We start from the raw sequence: 23,373 nt of genomic DNA, 5'->3' as shown, positions 1-23,373 counted from the left end.
TATCAACGGGCCGGGCACTATAGTCTCTAGGCCAGGAACCATGTGGGCAAGAATTGGTGCAGGTCTTAGTAAGCATGGCCCTGCTGCGGTGGACCAAGGCAGTTGCCATCCATCAGAGGGCCAACTCCCCCCACCCCCCTATAATGCAAGATATGTCTACCATGCCCCCCCCCCCCCCACCACCACCAGCCAGCCCCTAATTAAAGTGATCTCGCTCTTCCCCCGCCCCCAGAAAAGAGCCCCCTGTCTGGAATCTCCCCCCCCCCCCCCCCGCTCTCCCCTCTCACCCCAGAAGAAAAACCCCTGACTGGAAGCTCCTCAGAACCAGACCCTAGTTTGGAAGCTAGAAAGCAGTCCAGACCGAGGCAGTAAAAAAAAAAATCACTGCTTTAAAATGCACCTGTGCAATACACCTGCTGGCTGAGGCAGAGGAAGCAGCATCTGTCAATTCCTGGAAAGAGGAAACCAGTAAGTTGGGTTTAAACCCCCTCAAATCTTTAGTCCATAAGTCATTCATTCATTTCTCTTTTATATTGGTTTTAATAGGCTATGATTGACAGCCACCTTATGCACACACCCAACTGTCAGCATTGTTCCATTCATCTCCCTTCAGGCTTCAATGACTTTGAAGTAGTCAGCAGTGAAACTAGTAGAACGTACTTAACTCTCTTTGATGTGGTCCAGGAGCTGCCAATCAAGTTTGATGTTCACGAGCATTATGAATTTTGATGGAGGTCTCTTTAATTAGGCAGCACATTGGACCTGCATGAGATTACATAGAAACATGCATGGAAAATAGAAGCAGGAGGAGGCCATTTGGCCACTAGAGTCTGTTCCTCTATTCATTATGATCATGGTTGACCATCAAGTTCAATACCCTGCCTTTCTCTCCCCCCCCCCCCCCCCCCCCCCCCCCCCCCCCCCCCCCCTCCCCCATATCCCTTGACCCCTTTCGCCCCAAGAGCTATATCTAATTCCTTCTTGAAACGTTTTGGCCTCAACTACTTTCTGAGGTGGTGAATTCCACAGATTCCCCACTCTCTGGATGAAGACATTTCTCCTTCCCTCAATCCTAAAAGGTTTACCCCTTATCCTCAAGCGATGGGCCCTAGTTCCAGATTCCCCAACCATCGAGAACATTTTTTTTTTAATCTATCTTGTCTAATCCTGTTAGAATTTTGTAAGTTTCTATGAGATCCCCTCTCACTCTTCTAAACTCCAATGAATATAATCCTAACCAACTTTGTCTCTCCTCATTTGACAATCCCGCCATCCCAAGAATCAGCCTGGTAAACCTTCACTGCACACCCTCCATAGTAAGAACCTACTTCCTCAGATAGGAGAGCAAAACTACACACAATACTCCAGTGTGGCCTCATCAATGCCCTATACAATTGCAGTAAAGCTTCACTATTCATATACTCAAATCCTCTTGCTAGGAAGTTCAACATACCATTAGCCTTCTTTACTGCCTGCTATACGTACGAGCTTACTTTCAGTGACTGATGCAGGAAGACACCAAGGACTCGCTGCTTATCTCAATTTGAACCCATTCAAATAATCTGCCTTCCAATTTTTTTTTCTGCCGAAGTGGATAATCTCACATTTATCTACATTGTACTGCATCTGCCATGCATATGCCCACTCACTCAGCCTGTTCAAATCAGATTGAAGTACCTTTTCATCCTTCTCACAGCTGACCCTCGCACCCAACTTTTTATAATCTGCAAATTTGGAGATAAGACAAGTAGTTTCCTTGCCCAAATCATTAATATATAATGTGAACAGTTGGGATCCTAGCACAGATCCCTGCAGTACCCCACTAGTCACTGCCTGCCAATCAGAAAAATACTCATTTTTTCAAACTTTTTGCTTCCTGTCTGCTAACCAGCCTTCTACCCATCTCGTGCACTTTAAATTTGCATAGTAAGATTCCCAACCAAAAGCAGATAAACTTATTTAAGACTCAAAAATTGCAGACCAATGACTTCAATTACCTGAACTGATGGTGAAAGCCAAATACATCTTCCCATATTTGAAGTGGCTTTGATTCACTTCCCTCTCCCTTGAGCTTGGTGGCCTGGGGCGGGATTCTCCGACCCCCTGCCGGGGCGGAGAATCGCCGGGGGTCGGCGTGAATCCTGTCCCCGCCGTCCTACAAATTTTCCGGCCCCTGAAAAATCTGTCCGGCGTGAATCACGCTGCCCGCCTCCGAGAATGGCAGGGACCGGCGCGACTCAATGCGCCCCGGGGCTGCCCGAATTCTCCGGCCCACGAAGGGCCGAAGTCCTGCCTGTTTTTTGCCAGTCCTGCCGGCGTAAATTGGAGTAGATCCCTTACTGGCGGCCTCAGGGCTTCTGGGGGTGGGGGTGGGGGGGGGGGGGGGGGGTGCGGGGGGATCTGACCTCGGGAGGTGCCTCCACAGTGGCCTGGCCCGCGATCGGGGCCCAACGATCCGCCGGCGGCCCTGTGCCCTGGGGACACTCTATTGTTCCACACCGGTGGATGTAGCAGTCCGCCATTGCCGGTGCGGAAACAAAGCCCCCTGCGCATGCGCTGGGATGACGCCAGCACACGCTGGCGCTCCGACGCCAACTCACGCCGGCCGGCGGAGGCCCTTCGGCGCCAAGCCCCTTTCCCGCTGGCCGGCGGGGCACAAACCACTCCGGGGAGGGCCTAGCCGCTGAAGGTGCAGAGGATTCCGCATTTGGTGCGGCCCAACGCCAGAGTGGTTCACGCCACTCCGTCCCGCCGGATTTGCCCGCCCCGCCAAATACGGCAGAATCCCGCCCCTGGTTTTGGTGATGGGCTGAGGTGGGTGTCATGATGCTCCAAGCTACTATTCCGGTGAGATCCACATTGTTTCTGAAAATCTGGTCCTTGGTGTAGAAAACAGTTGGCAAGTTTGTAAAATGTGCAGATGATCCTAATGGGGTAGAGGACGTAGTTCAGATTTAGGTCCATCGTGTATGTAGGCAGATAAGCAGCAAGTTCAATTTAACAGGCAAACAAAGGGCGGAATCTTCCAGTGCATCCTGCCAAAGGGATCTTCTGGTCCCACCAAAGCCAGGCTTCCCAGTGATGGGTTGGGCAAACCATACCGCAGTAGTGCAGGGGGAGGGACCCCAGCCATAGCTTTGCCCTTTGCAAGAAAGGACAAACCACATTGGTATACAAGACAGGGAATATAATTGGCATACAAAGCATTTTGAAAGGAAGTTGGCAAGTAATTATGGGTTTGTTGTTTTTAATGTGAAGGTAATGGGGAAATGCATAAAATAAAATGTTGGGAACCCACAGCCAGATCAGTGAAATTCAAGTCTACTGGGAAATAATGTAGAATGCTTTAATCATACTTCACTTATACTACTTGCACTTCTAATTTCTCCACTGCAGGAGGGAAACAGAATGCATTAGAAAGAGCAGAGAGAACTGAAACGCAAATGATCCCAAGTGTACAGCAGATAAGATATGCGGAAAGATGTAAGGCACAAGTATGAAGTGTCTGCAGCAAAATATTGCTTTAAAATTTGTGGGAAAAGTTGGACAAATGAATTTATTACTGCAAGAAGACTTAAAAACTATTAAACTCAAAACTGGGTGATGAACATTATAAGTGATCAGCAAGTGAATTGTGGAATTGGAAGTTATTAAACGAGTTGAAGATGGTAGCAAAGTGGTTAGCAATGCTGTCTCGCAGCGCCAGGGATCCAGGTTTGATTCCGGCCTTGGGTAACTCTGTGTGGAATTTTTACGTGTCAGCGTGGATTTCTTCCGGGTACTCCAGTTTCCTCCCACAATCCAAACATGTGCAGGTTAGGGTTGGCCATGATCAAGGCACGAGCTTACAGGAATAGGATGAAATTAAATGAAAATCGCTTATTGTCACGAGTAGGCTTCAATTAAGTTACTGTAAAAAGCCCCTAGTCGCCACATTCCAGCGCCTGTTCGGGGAGGCTGGTACGGGAATTGAACCGTGCTGCTGGCCTGCCTTGGTCTGCGTTAAAAGCCAGCGATTTAGCCCAGTGTGCTAAACCAGGCTGTGTGCTTTTTCAGAGGGTCAGTGCAGACTTGATCGACCAAAAGGCTTCCTCCTGCACTGCTGTGATTCTATATTAAATGCTGGAGTGACTGAGCAACAAGTCACTGAGTTAAGTAGCCGTTTCAAATTTCAATTGAATATATTTTGTGTACCTCTACTTTCTAGCTGTTGCTAAAGGTATTGGACTGCTTACCCGACATCCAGTGCTGGTTAAGCAGAAATTTCCTTCTGAAGCCATCGTCCTCTGTCCCCACTATAAATACTTTTTCCTATCTACTGACTCCTTCCCTCTCCTGTGTAACTATCAGAGTTTGAACCAGACTGTTTGCAACCTTAGTGCCATACTTGATGATGAAATTAGCTTCTGGTCATATATCTGTTTCATTGCTAATGCTGCCTGTTTCACCTCTGTAACATCACCTGACTCTGTCCCTTCCTGAGCTCATCTACTCCAGAAATTTTCACCCATACCTTTTTCACCTCTAGACTTGACTATTCTAATGCATTTCTAAACAGCCTCCCACACATTCTACCCTTCATAAACTTAAGGTCTCCGAAACTTGCTTATGTCCTTATTCACACCTTACCCTATCACCCTGTGGTTGCTGGCCAACATGGACTCCTAGTTAAGGAACATCATTTTTAAGATTCTCATTTTTTTTCAAGACCCTCCATGGCCTCTCTATCTCTCTAACCTCCTCCAACCATACAACTCTCCCAAGATAAATGAGCTCCTTTAATCCTAGCCTCCGAGCATCCCTGATTTTAATTGCCACCACCATGATGTCTTGTGGCTTAGCTATCAAAACCCAAGCTTTTAAATTCCTCCCGAAACCCCACTGTCTCTTTCATCCTTTTTAAGGCACTCCTTATAACCTACCTTTTTAACTAAACTTTTGGCAATCTGCCCAAATATTGTTTTATGTGGCTTGGTGTCAGACTTGGCTTTATGGCGTTCCTGTGAAGCACAATGGGACATTTTGTTCTGTTAAAAGTGCTACATAAGTTGTTGATGATTTTTCTCACATTGTATTTATGTGTGTGTGGAAATCAGCTAATCTTCTTTGTCAGGTGGCGTTTAGTTAACTTCACATTTCCCCACCCTCTGGAGAGACATTTGTAACTCAAACAAAATTATTTCCCTCTGTTTTTTAGTATTCATTCCTTGTGCATTTTTAGTTTTTGCAGCATAGATGTAAGATTTGGTAAATGGAAGCTTTAATTGGTGGCTATAAACGTTTATAACATTGAAAATGATGCCAAAGGGTCCAGATAATTTCAGAATGGATAATGAGAAGATGGTTGCTGTGATTATTCAAGACATTTCTGATTTTTTTTTTGTTATTATTGTAAAATAGTTTGTCCTTTGAGTGATGACAGGAGAGATTAGCAATAGATTTAAGATGAAGTGCTTGTTTTAGCCAGCTGAATAAAGCTGACCCTTATCGTTTTGAGGCACATAGATGTTGCTGGATATTTAGATTAAAAGTAACTCAAAATTATTATGTTTTTAAATCCTGCACTTGAGGATGAAATTCATCAATAACGTGGGTTAGGATTTTATTTTTCTGTCTTCGGAATGCATCTTGCATCTCTTGGACATCAAGTTTATTTTTGTTTCTAAATTATAATTTTTTTCATTGAAAACAATGTTGGCAATAAGAATTATTCAATTATAATACAGTTTAAAATAACTGCATGCAAACGATGACGTGGCAATTACGCAGGTAGCACAATTAAGATATCAATTCAAAGCATGTGTTGCATTTTTAAAGCTAGCACAATGTTCTGTTGAATAGACATACTTTCCTTTATAGCTTTGAATTAGTTATAACCTTGCTGAAAGAATACCATTATTTAGCTTTGAGGTCTTACAAGAACTGTGCATATGTGTACTTTTCTGAATGACTGCACAAAAGCTTTTCAGAAGCTTATAGCTCCTCATTTGAAAAACACAAATTGGGCCTGCCTATGTTTATGATGTAGTTAACTCGAATACGAAGGGGTGACAGTGTCAAGTATTACGTTTATTGGGAAGATTGGGAACTTAAAATGTAACACACTATACTAAAAGCATCACTTTTCTAACACCGCACTCCTTAAATTTAAAACTCAGGATCAATCAACCACTGATCTTTGCTTTTCCGGCTAAGCTTAACTTAAAACCTATTGGCCATTGCATTGAAAATGAATTAATTTTCAAGTGAAATTGTGAAGACTGGAAACATGAAAATATTTTATGCAGGGTAGCATACTCTACCTTGTTTAAAGCACTTGAGTGGTTCCAGAAATAGTGTATTTTTTGCTGTAAGCAGTAAATTTGTTGCATTACGTAATTGGTTTGAAAATAGCGGAGTCTCCACTGTTTTGGAGGAATTGTTGTTGAAGGGCTCCTTTCAGCCTTTGAATGTTGTTATTTCACCTTTTGAGTATTGTAAAGTGATATTTGCTCCATGCCATACCATCATAACCATACATTTATGTTTTATGATTGGGTTTACATAGGTGGTAAACCGAATACTTCAAACAGAGGATAAAGTTTAATGATCCCTAGTCTGATGATGTACCCTGGAGATTTCAAACACTAACTCGTACAGCAGCAGATGCATAGGAATACATAACTGCATTTACCTTATTTCCGATTTCATGTTTTACTATGAATTTTTGGACATCTTTTTTAAATGTACTGCTATATACAAATTAGCTTTGAAGGTAACATACCCTCAGCAACTTTTCTTTGTTTTATTTCTTATAGATCATTGGCCCCAATTCAGTACCATGGGTGCGATCCTTTTTAGACAAAATGACAACACACCAGCAGAGCCTGTTCAAGTTCATTGCTTGCAATGAGATTCTCTTGATGCCTGCAGCTATCTTCATGTTGCTTGGGTAAATATTAAAGCTAAACTTCATGTCATTGTTATAGCCTATTTAATCCTGATAGTTTTTAAAATTGCACTGCTTGACTGAAATCTATGCATTACAATGTGTAAAAGCTGACCTAGCATTTCCAAAGCTTCTATCCACTTTTACAAGGTACAGTACAGAAAGGTATTAATGATTTACATGGTCATTGCCTCTCCTTGCAGATATTGACACCTAATACTATGGGTTACATACAAATGGTCCACAGCATAAATGACAAAAAATGACCAATACTTGAAGAATAACCATTTTATATGATCCAAATGTTAAATATCTTGTTTGGAAATATTTTGGTGTTTGTGTACATGTATTATCATTATCTCTGAACCAAACGTTTGTTGAAAAAATCCTAGCCTGAACATGTGAAATTTGGATTCTTAGTGCCCGTTATTTGTGTACTTAAGTTCATTAAGAGATCCAAAACACGAGTCCACGGCGCACATGTACGATTTGCTATGAGAGGCGCTCGACGTGATTTTGGTATGGCTTTAGCATGCATACAGTGAACAGCTGCTGGAAGTATACAGAATTGGCAGTCAATGGGTGAGATCTTCCAGCTATTAACTCTTGCACCACCACTGCGGGTTTCCTGATGACGTGAGGTGGATTCGATGGGAAATCCCATCAATAGCGGCAGGACCAGAAGATTTTGCCTCTGGCCAACGGCGGGCTACTTCCTGCCGCAAGGAAACACTCTTCAAGGAGGCCAGAAAATCTTGTTCATGATGTCAATTAGTATCCAGTGCTAATTCTATGCCAGCATTCTATTTTGTAGCTCAACACTCCAGCTAAATGTTACCTCTTAATCATGCACAGCTAAACGTGCATTCAGCAGCAGGAAAGGTCCTTACCAAGACTATTTAAAAAGATCGTCAACAATTTAAGTGAGTTGCCGATTTGATTTTTGTTGGTTGTTAAATTTGGCTATTCTCCAGTCCTCTAGACCCTAAGCTAATGAGGATTCAAAGAATTTTGTCAAGGCCCCAGCAATTTCCTCCCTTGCCTCCCTCAGTATTTTGGGATAGATCCCGTCAGGCCCTGGGGACTTATCTACCTTATTGCTTTTTAAGACGCCCCACTCCACCTCCTTTTTGATATCTACATGACCCAGAATGTCTACGCACCCTTCCTTCGATTCATCATCCACCAAGTCCTTCTCTTTGCTGAATACTGTTACAAATTATTCATTTAGTACCTCGGCCATTTTCTCTGGCTCCACGCATAAATTCCTGCCTCTGCCGTCTTGTTCCTTATATGTATATAAAATGCCTTGGGTTCTCCTTAATCCAGTTTGCCAAGGACTTTTCATTACCCTTTTTAGCTCTCCTAACTCCTTACTTCAGTTCCTTCCTACTTTTGTTCTCGGCCTTCTACTCCTTCCGAATGCTTTCTTTTTCTTTTGATTAGGCTCACAATATCCATCGTTATCCATGGTTCCCGAAAACTGCCATACTTATCCTTCATCTTCACAGGAACATACCGGTGCTGAATTCTAATCCACTGACATTTGAAAGACTCCCACATGTCACATGTTGATTTGTTCTCAAGCAGCCGCCCCCAATCTAAATTCTTCAGTTTTTACCTAATATTGTTGTAATTAGCCGTCCCCCAATTTAGCACCTTCACCCGAGGACTACTCTTCTCCTTATCCACAAGTATCTCGGAATTAAGGTCACTGTTGCTAAAATGCTCCCCTACTGATACTTTGACCACCTGGTCGGGCTCTGTCATAATATACACACAAGTATATGATGGTGCATAGACACACACTGACTGACACACTGAAAGACCAATCAACACACAGAACACAGCAGCCAATCACTAGACGGCACGGTCACTATAAAGCCAGAGGGCACTAGTTTTCCCGCTCATTCGGGATGCCAGATACAGCCAGAACCCGTGGTCAGTAGCACGAACATCTGCCATGTGCTAGCAGTATCATCTGGTCAGGTTAGCCATAGGTCTTCAGTCAACCTAACATAGTGTCGACCCGCAGTGCAAGTATGTTTAACAGCTCATAGATAAATAAAATAGAGTTCTACTGCTCTGGTAAACGCAGTCATCACAGACCCAGCATACCCAACACATCAGGCTCATCCCCCAATACCAGGTTCAGTAAGACCCCTTCCCTAGTTGAAATATTTACATATTGTTTCAAGAAACCCTCCTGGATGCTCTTTACAAATTCTTTACAAATTTACAAATTCTGCCCAATCCAAGCTTCTAGTACTGTGAGTCCCAGTCAATATAGGGGAAGTTAAAATCACCGAGCACTATGACCCTGTTGTTTTTACATCTTTCAAAAATCTGTCTCCCGCTGGCTTTTGGGAGGCCTGTAGTAAACCCCCCCGCCACCCAACTGTACCTCGAAGCCACAGATCTGGAAGCTGCCTCAGATGCCAGGAAGATTGCTCTCTTCCTCTCCATGGCCGGGGACCACGCTATCCATATCTTCAACTCCCTCACGTTCGCTGAAGGTGAGTCCAAGTTCAAGATAGTCCTGCTCAAATTCGACAGTCACTGTGACATCGAAGTCAACAAAAGTTTTGAGCGCTACGTCTTTCTACAGCATCCGCAGGGTAAGGATGAACCTTTTCAATCTTTCCTCACCCATCTTCGCATCCTCGCGCAATCCTGCAATTACGGCTCCACCTCCGATTCAGTGATCTGCGACCAGATTGTTTTCGGTGTGCAATCGGACCCCCTACGCCAGCAGCTCCTCAAAGTTAAACAGCTCACCCTTGCTATAGCCATTGAGACCTGCGTTCTGCATGAACACGCCATTTACCGATACTCGCACATTCAAGGCTCCGAGACGGCACGGCAAGGCCCCCACGGGGCAGAGCGGGTGCAGGCTGTAAAACAGCTCCAGGGCCTGAGCCTGCATGACGGCGGCCATTTCGGGCGCTTTTCACGGGCTCCCGCGCATGCGCGCACCGACCGAGGGGACGACGAGGCCGAAGACCGAACTGCGCACGCGTACACTACGTACGACGGCACCGCGCATTCGCGGTGGCGCACTGAACATACTGACGTCACGACGTGCAACAACTGTGGCTCCACCCACTTAAAGCGGCAATGTCCCGCGAAATCCCGACGCTGTCTCCAGTGTGGCAAGCTTGGCCACAATGCAGCCCTATGTAGGTCTGCTTAACAAACTACCTCTCGTCGCTCCCACCAGCCGCACAGGGCCGTCCGGACCGTCCACCCACCGGTCACCGATTCCGACATGATTCCGGACCCTGACACCGAGGATCTCAAAGCACCATTCCGGGTGGACGTCATCACCAAGCACAAGGTGCGTTAGAAACAAAAAGCCACGTCCTTCCCAGTGCTGAGCATTGATCCGGACGACGAGTGGTGTGCCACCCTCACGGTCAACAAACCTCTCATCCGATTCCGGCTGGACACTGGCGCTTCAGCCAACCTCATTGCGCGGTCTGACCTCGACAGCCTCCACGTCAAGTCTACCATCCTGCCATCTGCCTGCTAGCTTCTTGACTACAATGGCAATGCCATTGCTGCCAACGACTCATGCCAGCTTGTGGTGTTGCACCGTTCCTTAAAGGCCACCCTGCGCTTCGAGATAGTAGGGTCCACTAAAGCTTCCCTACTCGGTGCTCAGGTGTGCAAGCTCCTAAACCTCGTCCAGAGGGTTCACTCCTTGTCACCCGCTGAGGCTTCAGCACCTCCGGACGCCGACTTTCAAACACAACTGAAGAACATCATCACTCAATACCACGGTGTATTCGAGGGCATGGGCACACTCCCATACATGTCCAAAATTATTTAAAAATCAAATGCCACACCTGTGGTTCATGCACCTCACCGGGTACTGGCACCCCCCAAGGACCACCTCAAGCAGCAGCTGCAGGACCTCCAGGACCAGGGTGTCATAGCTAAAGTAACAGAACCAACTGACTGGGTCAGCTCCATGGTGTGTGTTAAGAAACCATCCGGCGAACTACACATCTACATTGACCCCAAGGATCTGAACGTAACATAATGAGGAAACGCAACCCTATCCCAAAGTGCGAGGAACTCACCTGCGAGATGACTCGCGCCAAATTTTTCACAAAGCTGGACGCATCCAAGGGGTTCTGGCAGATTCCACTTGACACATCCAGTCGGAAGCTCTGCACCTTTAACACCCCATTTGGCCGGTATTGTTACAACTGGATGCCGTTTGGCATCTCCGCATTGGAGGTGTTCCACCGAATAATGGAGCAAATGATGGAGGGCATCAAAGGGGTTCGGGTATATGTAGACGACATAATTGTCTGGTCTACCACCCCGCAGGAACACATTGATCGCCTCCAACGCGTCTTCTGGAGAATCCATGAGCATTGCCTCCGCCTCAACAGAACCAAATGCTCCTTTGGTCAAACAGAAATTAAATTCCTCGGAGACTGTTGCACGTTTTACTTGAGTGTAATTCGCGTTTATTGGAGTGTATTAACACGCCTCCGTTTAAAGGCTGTGTGCTTAACACTGCTAGGCTCTATATGTGTATTTTCAGCTCGGGAGTCGCCAGGTGTCGTATAAACACCTCACAAATATTCCAAGGTCAGGTTCAAAGTAATAAAACTATACACCGATTAGTAAGTTCCAAACGATTAGTATTTATTATTACAAATATAATAAATACGCATGCACACGGTAAGGGACTAAGCTACAACTAAACTAAGCGATCAGAATACTTAACTAAACAGGAACAGGCAAGGTCAGGGAGCGAGGCCTTCGTTTCGATCTTGGTCTGTAACCTTCAGAGAGTGTGCTGGTTGCTGGGGGTCTAGTGGGGCTGGTTCGCGTAGCGAGCGTCGTATTGTCACTTACGGTTCGGCGGCTGGTGCTCAACGGCTGGAGTCAGGATACAAGTCGAAGTTCTGGGTCGAAGTCAAAGCCGGAGCACAAAAACAGACAGGACCATGTGTGGGGGTCTATCTTTATAGTGGGCCCCAATGTCCGTGCCTTTTCGGGGCGGGCTTTACCTTCCATGCATTGATTGGATCGATTCTCAATCGATGTCTCATTAATTCCCCAATCTGAGGGTCCCTTCTCGATGGGTGGGGCGGTCTCTAGGGTCTTTTGAGGTGGATACCTTTGGTGCCGCTCTGTCTGGACATCCACTTAAAGTATCTATTCAAACCCAAATGTTGCCATTGTGTGTGCCCAGATCTGGATTGCCTCATTAATATGCAAAGCGTTTTGCTATTAACACCTTTGGTTGAGATCTTCCACCTGGCCAGAAACTAGTTTTGCTGCGTGCAAAATGCTAATCAGTCTTTGCAGACTGCTTGTCTTGGCTAAACTGCTTTTTCCCTGCAGTCTTAGCAATTCTCCATTTTGTTAGCCCAGTGTCCATCTTAGGTGGCTACAAGACCACATTTCACAGTTTGGCGTGCATCCGGATGCTGACAAGGTGTCGGCCACTAATGCCATGAAGACACTGGAGGACAAGAAGGCGGTCCTTCGCTTCCTGGGCATGGTCAACTTCCTGGGACAGTTCATCCCACACCGCGGCTCTCTGAAATCTAGTGAAAAAGACAACCGAATTCCAATGGCTCCCCGCCCACGAACAAGAATGGCGAGAACTCCGGGCGAAACTCACTAAGGCCCCGGTATTGGCATTCTTCGACCCTGCCAAGGAGACAAAGATCTCCACTGATGCCAGCCAGTCCGACATTGGAGCAGTGCTCCTTCAACACGATGACGCCTCCTCATGGGCTCCAGTCACATACGCATCGCATGCAATGACGCCCACCGAGCAACACCATGCGCAAATCGAAAAAGAGTGCCTGGGCTTTCTCACGGGAATTGTCAAATTCCATGACTACGTCTATGGACTCCCAAAATTCACAATCGAAACAGACCACAGGCCATTCGTCAACATTATTCAAAAAGACGTTAAGACTTGACGCCGCGCCTGCAACGCATCCTCCTTAAACTCGGGCGGTATGACTTCAAACTCGTATACACCCAGGGTAAGGAGCTCATCGTCGCCGATGCACTCTCCCATTCTGTCACCACGCCCTGCGAGCCGTCGGGCTTCGTGTGCCAAATTGATGCTCGGGTTGCGTTATGCGCATCTAATCTGCCCGCCACGGACGAACGACTCATCTAGATTTGTCATGAAACAGCCAATGATCCTCTGCTCCAACGTGTCATCGCCATCTGACAGACGGATGGCTCAAGGGCCAATGCCCGCAATTCTACAACATCAAAGATGACCTGGCAGTGGTAGATGGAATTCTGCAAAAGTTGGACAGGTTCGTCATTCCGCACAGCATGCGGGAACTCGTCCTTGAGCAGCTCCATGAGGGTCACCTGGGGGTGGAGAAGTGCTGCCGGCGGGTCCGTGAGGCAGAGTACTGGCCTGGCATCAACCAGGACATCGCCAACGCCGTTCTCGACTGCCCGACATGCCAGCGATTCCAGCCTGCTCAGCCAAAGGAGACCTTGCAGCCCCATGAACTGGTGTCGTCCCCCTGGACCAAGGTGGACATTGATCTTTTCCATGCGCTAGGCCGGGACTACGTCCTCATAGTGGACCACTTCTCTAACTACCCAGAGGTAGTAAGGCTACACGGCCTCACATCGACAGCGGTCATCTGTGTGTGCAAGGAGACTTTCGCTCGCCATGGCATCCCTCTCACGGTCATGTCCGACAATGGCCCGTGTTTTGCTAGTCAGGAGTGGTCCAATTTTGCCAGGCGATATAATTTCATGCACGTCACCTCTCTACCCCCAGTCCGATGACAAAGTTGAGAAGGGGGTGCACATTGTAAACAACTCCTGTGCAAGGCGGCCAATGCAGGATCTGACTTTTACATCGCACTACTTGCCTACAGGTCAGCTCCATTGTCCACTGGCCTGTCACCAGCTCAATTGTTGATGAACCGCACGTTGCGAACGACGGTGCCGGCCATTCATGTCCCAGACTTGGTTCCGGTCCTGCGTCGAATGCAGTTGTCTCGGGCTCAACACAAATCGGCGTACGACGCCCGTGCCACGGATCTCCCTGCTCTTGCTCCTGATGACCAGGTTCATGTCCAACTTCCCGAAGGTGGCTGGTCTGCCGCCACTGTGGTACTCAAACAAGTGGCCCCCAGACCCTTTTTTGGTTCGTCTACAGGACGGCTCTCTTCTTCGCCGAAATAGGCGGGCACTACGACTCCTTCCACGCTCGCCGCCAGATCGTCATGCCCTGCCTCGACCTCCGGACAGGCCCGTCACAGAGCTTGCAGATCTACCTTTTGTGTTGCCACACTCTGCGACTGACACAGTCCCGCCCGTTCTAGAGCAGGCGGCCCCTGACCCACCCTTGAGACGGTCAACTAGACTTCGTTGCCAACCACAGAGACTGGATTTATGAACTGCCTTAATTTCTGAACTCTCTAAACTCATGAACTGATTGTTTCATTACCCTGTTTATTAATTCACTAGTTTGTACATACTGTTATTCATGTTCTGCTTTGTGTTACATACAGTCTATCTGCACTAGATACCTTCCCGTGTAAATATGTTAGAACTTTTGTATATTGTCCTGTAAATATGCTCACATATGCCCCACATAGTCAGGAACATTCACATACCACACTATTGCCACGTACACATTTTTATTAAAAAAGGGGAGATGTCATAATATACACACAAGTATATGATGGTGCATAGACACACACTGACTGACACACTGAAAGACCAATCAACACACAGAACACAGCAGCCAATCACCAGACAGGGCACGGTCACTATAAAGCCAGAGGGCACTGATTTTCCCGCTCATTCTGGATGCAGCGTCCGAGACAGCCAGAGCCCGTAATCAGCAGCACGAACATCTGCCATGTGCTAACAGTATCATCTGGTCAGGTTAGCCATAGGTCTTCAGTCAACCTAACATAGTGTCGACCCGCAGTGCAAGTATGTTTAACAGCTCATAGATAAATAAAATAGAGTTGTACTTCTACAAGTGTTGGTAGCCTGTCTCTTCTACTGCTCTGGTAAACGCAGTCATCACAGCCCCAGCATACCCAACACATCAGGCTCATCCCCCAATACCAGGTTCAGTAAGACCCCTTCCCTAGTTGAAATATTTACATATTGTTTCAAGAAACCCTCCCGGATGCTCTTTACAAATTCTTTACAAATTTACAAATTCTGCCCAATCCAAGCTTCTGGTACTGTGAGTCCCAGTCAATATAGGGGAAGTTAAAATCACCGAGCACTATGACCCTGTTGTTTTTACATCTTTCAAAAATCTGTCTCCCGCTGGCTCTTGGGAGACCTGTAGTAACCCCCCCCCCAACATTATGATTGCACCCTTCCTATTCCTGAGCTCCACCCATATTGCCTCGCTACATGAGCCCTCCAAGATGTCCTCCCTCAGTATAGATGATATTCTCCCTAACCAGTAATGTAACTCCCCCTCCCCTATTATATCCCCTTCTATCTCACCTAAATCATCTAAATCCTGGAAGGTTTAGCTGCCAATCCTGTCCTTCAACCAAATCTCTGTAATAGTAACAACAACATAGTTCCAAATACTAATCCAAGCTCTAAGTTCATCTGCCTTACTTCTATTATACTTCTCGCATTGAAACAAAAGCATTTCAGACCACCAGGCCTGCTGTGTTCAGCGACATCTCCCTACCTGCTCTTTCTCTTAGTCTGACTGCTCTTTGTCTGTCTCTAGCTCTCCCTCAGTTACTTCACTTGGTGACTTACCTGGTTCCCACCTCCCTGCCACACTAAACCCTCCCGAGTTAAGCTCGCAATCCTCCCAGTCAGGATATTGGTGGCCCTCCAGTTTAGGTGCAACCCGTCCTCCTTAAACAGGTCCTACCTGCCCCGGAAGAGATCCCAATGATCTAGATATCTGAAATTCTCCCTCCTACACCAGTTCTTTAGCTGCGCTATCTTCCTGTTCCTAGCCTCATTGGCGCATGGTGCAGGGAGTAATCACGAGAATACAACCTTAAAGGTCCTGTTTTTTTACCTACTACCTAACTCCCTGAACTCCCCTGCAGGACCTCGTCACTCTTCCTAACCCTAACTCTAATGTGTACCACGACCTCTGGCTGTTCTCCCTCCCCCTTCAGAATGCCCCATGTCCGTTTAGAGACATCCTTGACCCTGACACCTGGAAGGCAACATACCATCCAAGAGTCTCTTTCACAGCCACAGAAGCGCCTATCTGTATCCCTGACTATTGAGTCCCCTATAACTACAGCTCTTCTGCACTTTGACCCTCCCTGCTAAGGAGGAGGCAGTGGCATAATGGTATTGTCTCTGGACAAATAATCCAGAGACCCAGGGTAACACTCTGGGACCGCAAGTTCGACTCGCGTGAGGGCAGATAGCAGAATTTGAATTCAATTTTTAAATTAAAAGTCTAATGATGACCATGAAACCATTATCAATTGTCATAAAAACCTATCTGGTTCGTTAATGTCCTTTAGGCAAGGAAATATGTCATGGTCTGGCTTACATGCGACTCCAGACCCATAGCAATGTGGTTGACTCTTAAATACCCTCAAGGATGGGCAATAAATGCTGGCTCCACCAACGATGCCCACATCCAATGAACAAATAAAGAAAAATAACAGAGACAGCCGTGATGCCACCGCTCTAGCTGCTGCTGCTGTTTTCCCCTGATAGGCAGGCAATCCCCTCCCACTCCCCACCCCCAACAGTACGCAACGCGTTATACTTGTTGGAAAGTGGGACAGCCACAGGGGATCCTTGCACTGACGGCCTGCTGTTTCTAGCAGTCACCCATTTATCTGCCTGCACCTTGTGTGTGACCACGCCTCTAAAACCCCCATCTATGATGTTTTCTGCCACCTGCATGCTCCTAATTGCATCCAACTGCTGATCCAACCGATCCATGCGGTCTGTGAGGAGCTGCAATTGGGTACACTTTCTGAAGATGTAGTTGTCCGGAACACTGGCGTGTCACGGATTTCCCACATTTTACAGATAAAGCACTTTATTCTGCTGACTGACATTTCTAGCTCTAATTAATTAATTTTAAAATAAGTACTTATTTTTATTAAATTAAGTTACAATTAATTATGCGCTCCTTGGCGCTAGGATTCCACTATAAATATTAAATACTAAATACACTAAACTCCGCTCTTCAGTCGGTCGAGTTCCGATCCCAGGCTCTACTCCCAGGCAAGCCCCGTAACTGAAAAATTAGACCGCAAAAAACCCACGCTAAGTTTTATACCTCACTTGGGATTAGTTCTCCACCTTCTGGTCTCAGCCTCTCCTCTCAGGTAGGTGTCTCTCTGCACTGACCGTTCCTCCTCCTTGCTGCACCAACCACTCCTCCTCCTCGCTGCATTAATGGACTGATGGCTAGGCTTGTTTTCAAGTTGCTGCATGTGTCACAAACTAAATTACTTTATCCTGAAATCAAGAATTCTCCACAAACTAATTGCTCCCAGACATCCTTTTGGAATACAGCATTAGAGGGAGCATGAGCAGAAGGCACCTAGAGTACGGCAAGCTACAAGAGGAGGATGGAGCAGGAGTTGTAATGGGGGTCTTGACAGAAGGCCATATCCATCCAGGGTGCTTGGGGAGTAATTTTACTGCCTGAACTTCTGTCAGAAACAGTCTGTGAGACGTCTCAACTTCAATAAAGGTTTCCTTACTGAAATCTGCTGCCTATAGCCATAACTGCAATCTCAGAGTAGTGTGTTACGGGTAGGAGAGGAAGGTAAACTAAACATCTTTATCCAATGATCTATAAGCAGAAGATGTTTCTTTGATTATTTTATGTAGGCTGTGGCATGTTTATCTATTTTGTAGCCGGGTGACTGTAGCAGCCATCTTGTGCTCCAGCAAAGGTCCATTTTAAAAATAGTGATAAAGGAGTACACATTTTTGAGTTATTTCATGTCCAATGGGTATGATAAGAGCAAAGCAGCACTGCCAGTGGTGTGAAAGTGTGCAGGGTCTTGAAAATCTATGCATTGGACTTCTTCCAGACTGGAGACAGTTACATCTCACAGATTGCCTTCTATTATTGGCTGAGAGAGATGACTAAAGCTCTCCAGTCAAAATGAGCTGGCTACATTTCACTCTCTTTTCAGAAGTAGCACGTGGCGCAATAATTACTGGTTTCACCATGGTGCTAGGTGCCATTGACTGTGCACATACCATTCTACAGGCAACATTTGGAAACTGCAATGGAAAAGGATTCTTGTTCCTGAAATGAAAATCGCTTATTGTCACAAGTAGGCTTCAAATGAAGTTACTTTGAAAAGCCCCTAGCCGCCACAGTCCGGCGCCTGTTCGGGGAAGCTGGTACGTAACTCAGCGTCCAGTTGGTACGTAAGCGTAGACGGAGAATCATCCAGGTTAATGCCTCGTATGCAGACAGCAGTCATAATGCCTTCATTCTGCAGCAGTCTCAACCTGCATTTGAGCCATTACAACAAAGCAAAGGATGGCTAGTGGATGATGAGGTCTATCCTATCGACCTCGTGCCTCATTATTCTGTTGTATAGCCCAGACTCTCAAGGACACCATGCATGCAAAGAAAACCAGGCTGGCACACGCACTGTGATGGAGCAGACCATTGTATGCAGAAACAATGATTCTGCTGCTCTGGACAAGCCACACTGCTTTGCAGAGCATGTGTCACAATTTATAGTGGTTTGCTGCATGTTGCACAGCTTTGGCTTTGAGGGCATAGCGCATGCCAGTAGCTGAAGAGCAGGAGGAAGAGAAACAGTGAAAACTATGCAAACTGAGAAATGTACAAAGATTTATAGCACTGAAGGAGGCCATTCAGACAATTATGTCCAGGCTGAAAGAGAGCTATTCAGTTTAACCTTTCCTTCCAGCTCTTGGTGAGTAACCCTCTAGGCTGTGGCATCTGAAGTGCATGTTCATATTAAATGCGATGTACCACCATTTCTGCTCCTACCATCATTTTCAGGCAGAGTATTCGAAAGTCCCACCACTCTGAGTGAAAAAAATACTCTAAATTGTCTGCCAATTATTTTAAATCTGTGCCCCTCATTATTGACCCTCTGCTAACGGAAATACCTAATCGTCTACATTTTAATTAGTCCCCTCATAATTTTCTGCACCTCCGTTATATTTCTCTTCAGTCACCCATATTCCAAATGGAACAAACCCAACTTTCCTAATCATTCCTGACAACAAACTCTTAAATCTCTTATTGTTTTCTCTCTCTCTCTCTATGTAATCTAACTAGTCTTTTATCCAGCTCTGCCACACTTTCGTGCTTTTAATGCATCTTCCAGAATCTGTACATATACTCCCCAAAATCCTCCTTTCCTCGACACTTCGCAGAATATTCCCATTCATTGTGTATTCCCTTGCCTTGTTTGTCCTTCCTAAGTGCATTAGAACACCGGGTTAAAGTCCAACAGGTTTGTTTGGAATCACTGGCTTTCATAGCGCAGCTCCTTCATCAGGTGAGTCACTCTCTCAGTTTTGCTTTTTGTTGCTAGCTGACCATGCTTCTGACATCTTTTCAATGTGCACTATTTTTCATATCTTCACAATACCCCAAACTCTTCACTATTCCAGTACTGCTTCAAAGGAACTGACATACAATTGACCGAGCTCAACTATTTTAGAAGTGGTTTCTTTTTGCCACATGACAGTTATATAGACTTTACACATTTTTTTCTGCCTCTGAAGTAATTCAAGAAAGCATTGTGAAGTTTTGAATTAGCAGTGTCTATGGCACCATTATTTTCATGGTCATGTACTTTCTGCTGTTTTATTTGCAAATAAAAACACCGTGTCACTTAAATTTCTGAATTGACTTGAATTGAATTGAATCTTCCACAGTATTGCTGAAAGTACTTGTACATGATATAATGGACTGTATGTTAGCACAGTGGTTAGCACTGTTGCTTCACAGCACCAGGGTCCAGAGTTCAATTCCCAACTTGGGTCAATGTCTGTGCGGAGTTTGCACGTTCTCCCTGTGTGTCTGCGTGGGTTTCCTCCGGGTGCTCCAGTTTCCTCCCACAAGTCCCGAAAGACGTGCTGACAGGTAATTCGGACATTCTGAATTCTCCTTCCGTGTACCCAAAAAGGCGCCGGAATGTGGCGACTAGGGACTTTTCACAGTAACTTAATTGCAATGTTAATGTAAGCCTACTTGTGTCAATAAAGATTATTATTATACAAATGAATTACTTTTGAAATTATGTCTCTGTTATAATGTAGGCAAGTACACCAGCCAATTTTATGCACATGAACAAAAATTAGAATGGCCTGGTAAACACTTTTTCTGGTGGTGTTGAGGGATAAATGTTGACACAGAGTATCGAGGAACAGCCCTACTTTAATCATGCCATGTCATAGAATCATAGCATATGAAATGAAAATCGCTTATTGTCACGAGTAGGCTTCAATGAAGTTACTGTGAAAAGCCCCTAGTCGCCACATTCCGGCGCCTGTCCGGGGAGGCTGGTACGGGAATCGAACCGTGCTGCTGGCCTGCTTGGTCTGCTTTAAAAGCCAGCGATTTAGCTCAGTGAGCTAAACCAGCCCCAGTTTAGAAGCATAGCATAGCATAGAAGGAGACCATTTGGTCCATCAAATCTGTGCTGGCTCTTTCAATCAACAATCCATTTAGTTCCGCACTACACTATCTTTTACATGCCCCTTAACATGCAGCCTTTCACAAATCCCAAAACACTGTACTCCTTCAATACTGCATTGAGGAAGGCTTGAGGAACCTTTTGACTCCTGAGTATCATTGATTCTTGCAAAATAAATGCCTCATGTTCCTCCTTAGTGATTTTTAAAAGGTTATTTTTCTTCATACAGCAAAATCGGAGTACTTTTTTCCAATGATAACGACAGCTGTTCAGTTTGTTTTCACTTTACAGCAGAAGCTATATATCAGCAGTCTGATTTCTTTGTGTGCCTAAAGATTTGAAGGGACTGAGAGCAATTTTTTTTTTTTCAAACTCTTCCCTGCAAATATTGACATACACCCAGCCCTCCACTAACCTTCTGAATTTCTCCCCATGACCCAAAGCAAAACAGCACTCTCATTGCAAAAGCATGTTGTGTTTGCTGAACTCTGCTTAAAAAAACTAAAAGAAGAAAAGCAAGCAATTCTGTTTATTGAAAAAAACGTAATTTATCTAAATATGCCTTATACCATCTTAAAAATAGCTTTCAAATGTTTTTCCATGATATGCTGAGACCATTATATGCTCAGAGACTCGATTTAACATTCATGCACTTCCCACAGATAAGTTATTGTTACTTTTTGGATCTCCAAAAATATCCAGTGCTACTGTAACAAAATATATTGTTGAATCTTCGTCTTTGTACAGGCTAAACCAAATTTTGTTCATGACCAAGCACACTGAACTTAAACTCCTTTTTTCCTTCTATCATGTCATTTTATTAAATATACTATAATTGTCACACATTCATATTAGTAGATTGCAAATCACCATGTCGGATTCTAAAAAACAATGTGGGTGTTAGCTGTGGCTTAGTGGGAGCAAATTGCTCTGAGTGAAAGGGATGAAAAGTCCCAGGCTAAAACTTCGAGCACAAACTGCAATATGTGAGGTGTCATCTTTTCCATGAGTCATTGAACCAAGTGGACATAAAAGATCCCATAACACTACTTAATTGAAGAGCAAGGAAGCTCTCCCTGGTGTCCTGGTCAATATTTATTCCTCAACCAACATCACTAAAGCATATGATTGATCATTATTATATTGTATGTGGGAAGTTCACTGGATACAAAATGAGCTGCTATGCTTCCTACACAACAATGACTGTGCTTCAAAAATGCTTAATTAGCTGAAATGTATTTTGGGACATCAAGATCATGACTATCACTGCATAAATGCAAACCTTTACTATTTTATCTTTCATCATCAAGATATTTGTCCAAATATGTCTGTGCCGGCTCTTTGAAAGACCTGTCCGATTCATTCAATTTCCCTGCTCCTTCTCCGTAGCCGAGTAAATTTCTCCTTTTTAAGAATATGTCAAATTATTTAATAGAAAAAAAGCTACTTCTAACACCCTTTCAGGCAGTCCATTCCAGATCATAACTCGTTTTCAGCAAAACAAAACCCATTTTCATCTCGCTTTTCTGTTGCTGATTATTCTAAATGTGTGTCCTCTGGTTCCAAAGCCTTCTGCTGGTGGAGTTTTTTTATTATCCTTATTTGCTCTATCAAAGCCCCTCAATCCCTCTAAGATCCTTACTTTTGAACAATGTTCCAATATATTTCATGCCGTTATGCTGAAATGTTTGTTCTTGTTTGAACTATCTAATAACTTTTATCTTCCATCATTTTCTTCTGAATAGCATTTGGTTGTAACATTGTCTACACCACATATGGGAGGGTACATTTGGTGCTTAGTAATGTTTGCCAGAAGATATTTATAATGTATACATCTTGAGTACAGTATATGACACTTTCACATCAAATCCTTCCACATCCTTAGGAAGTTGCATACAGCTAAGGAAGGCTCGCCTGTCCTGAAGTGTCTTATAGCTCTCTATTAGTGCATCCAAATCTTCCTGAAAATTATTTCAGGGTATTTACCTCCACTCTGGGAAGAGAGAATTATTTACTTTTCTATCCTTAAAGAATGCTATTCGGCGACAAATTATTTATAGAAGATTTGAGTTTCCAAAACGTATTCCCAAATCTGCATTTGGTGCCTGCCCTATTTAATTTTTTTTAATTCCTAAAATATTGTTCCTTATATTTATCTTCTAAAGGGATACAATAGTGGTTTGTGCTTTCTGACCATCTCATTTGTCCTTTTATGTGTATGTAAGCCTCAATCATGTATGTCGCCAAGCCAGAATCTTGCCCATTTTCAGCAGAATTGCTGCAACCATTTGGATCCAAATCCGAGCCTGGCTGAGATCACAACTCGGCAGAGAAGTAGATAAACCTAGAACCACCTTGGTGAGGTTTGACTAATCGCTATGCAAGCTTGCTCAACTATCAATCCCTCTGCTAGATCTAATGTTAGAATGACTTGCAGTGGTAATAATAGTGATGATGCTCAACATGTTCTTGTGATCTTCAAAAAGCATGCAAGTTGATGTCATACAAGGCTGTTGAGCAGTTCCTATCTATTATTTAAGCTGTTGCCTATAAGAGACTGCATGTGGTTGCTAAGTAGGCTTTCTAGAACATGTTTTTGAAAGGTTCATTTGGCGAATCAGCATATCTGCCAAAACGATTTAATGTGCTATAGTGTTTGGAATTTTCCATGCCTGCACTATAATGGTCACTGAAGCTTGGGGGTGGTGGGAGGGATGGTGGTGAAGTGAAACTGGGGAAGCTAATTTATCACTGCAGAACGCTTCATCAGTTTGATGATGCAGTTAAAATTTGCCTCGATGGTAT

General features: G+C 44.8%; 1 protein-coding gene across 4 annotated transcripts in view; it reads left to right on the top strand.

The window, feature by feature from the left end:
• LOC119951673 (transmembrane protein 33-like) overlaps window positions 1–23,373 on the top strand; it is a 183,097-nt gene that overhangs the window by 73,066 nt on the left and 86,658 nt on the right. Inside the window, exons 6-7 of one of the 4 annotated variants that reach the window (XM_038774877.1) lie at window positions 6,798–6,931; window positions 19,516–19,769. In XM_038774877.1, coding sequence (XP_038630805.1) covers window positions 6,798–6,931; window positions 19,516–19,657 — 276 coding nt within the window. In that variant the 3' untranslated portion in view covers window positions 19,658–19,769. Of the gene's footprint in view, window positions 1–6,797; window positions 6,932–13,818; window positions 14,684–19,515; window positions 19,770–23,373 lie in introns of those variants that run through there. The other 3 variants (XM_038774874.1, XM_038774873.1, XM_038774876.1) reach the window with 3 other exon arrangements.

The sequence above is a fragment of the Scyliorhinus canicula genome, chromosome 17, assembly GCF_902713615.1.
Source record: "Scyliorhinus canicula chromosome 17, sScyCan1.1, whole genome shotgun sequence".
Lineage (NCBI taxonomy): Eukaryota > Metazoa > Chordata > Chondrichthyes > Carcharhiniformes > Scyliorhinidae > Scyliorhinus > Scyliorhinus canicula.
The sequence above is the reverse complement of the archived record's forward strand: the minus strand, read 5'-3'. Positions and strand labels throughout refer to the sequence as shown.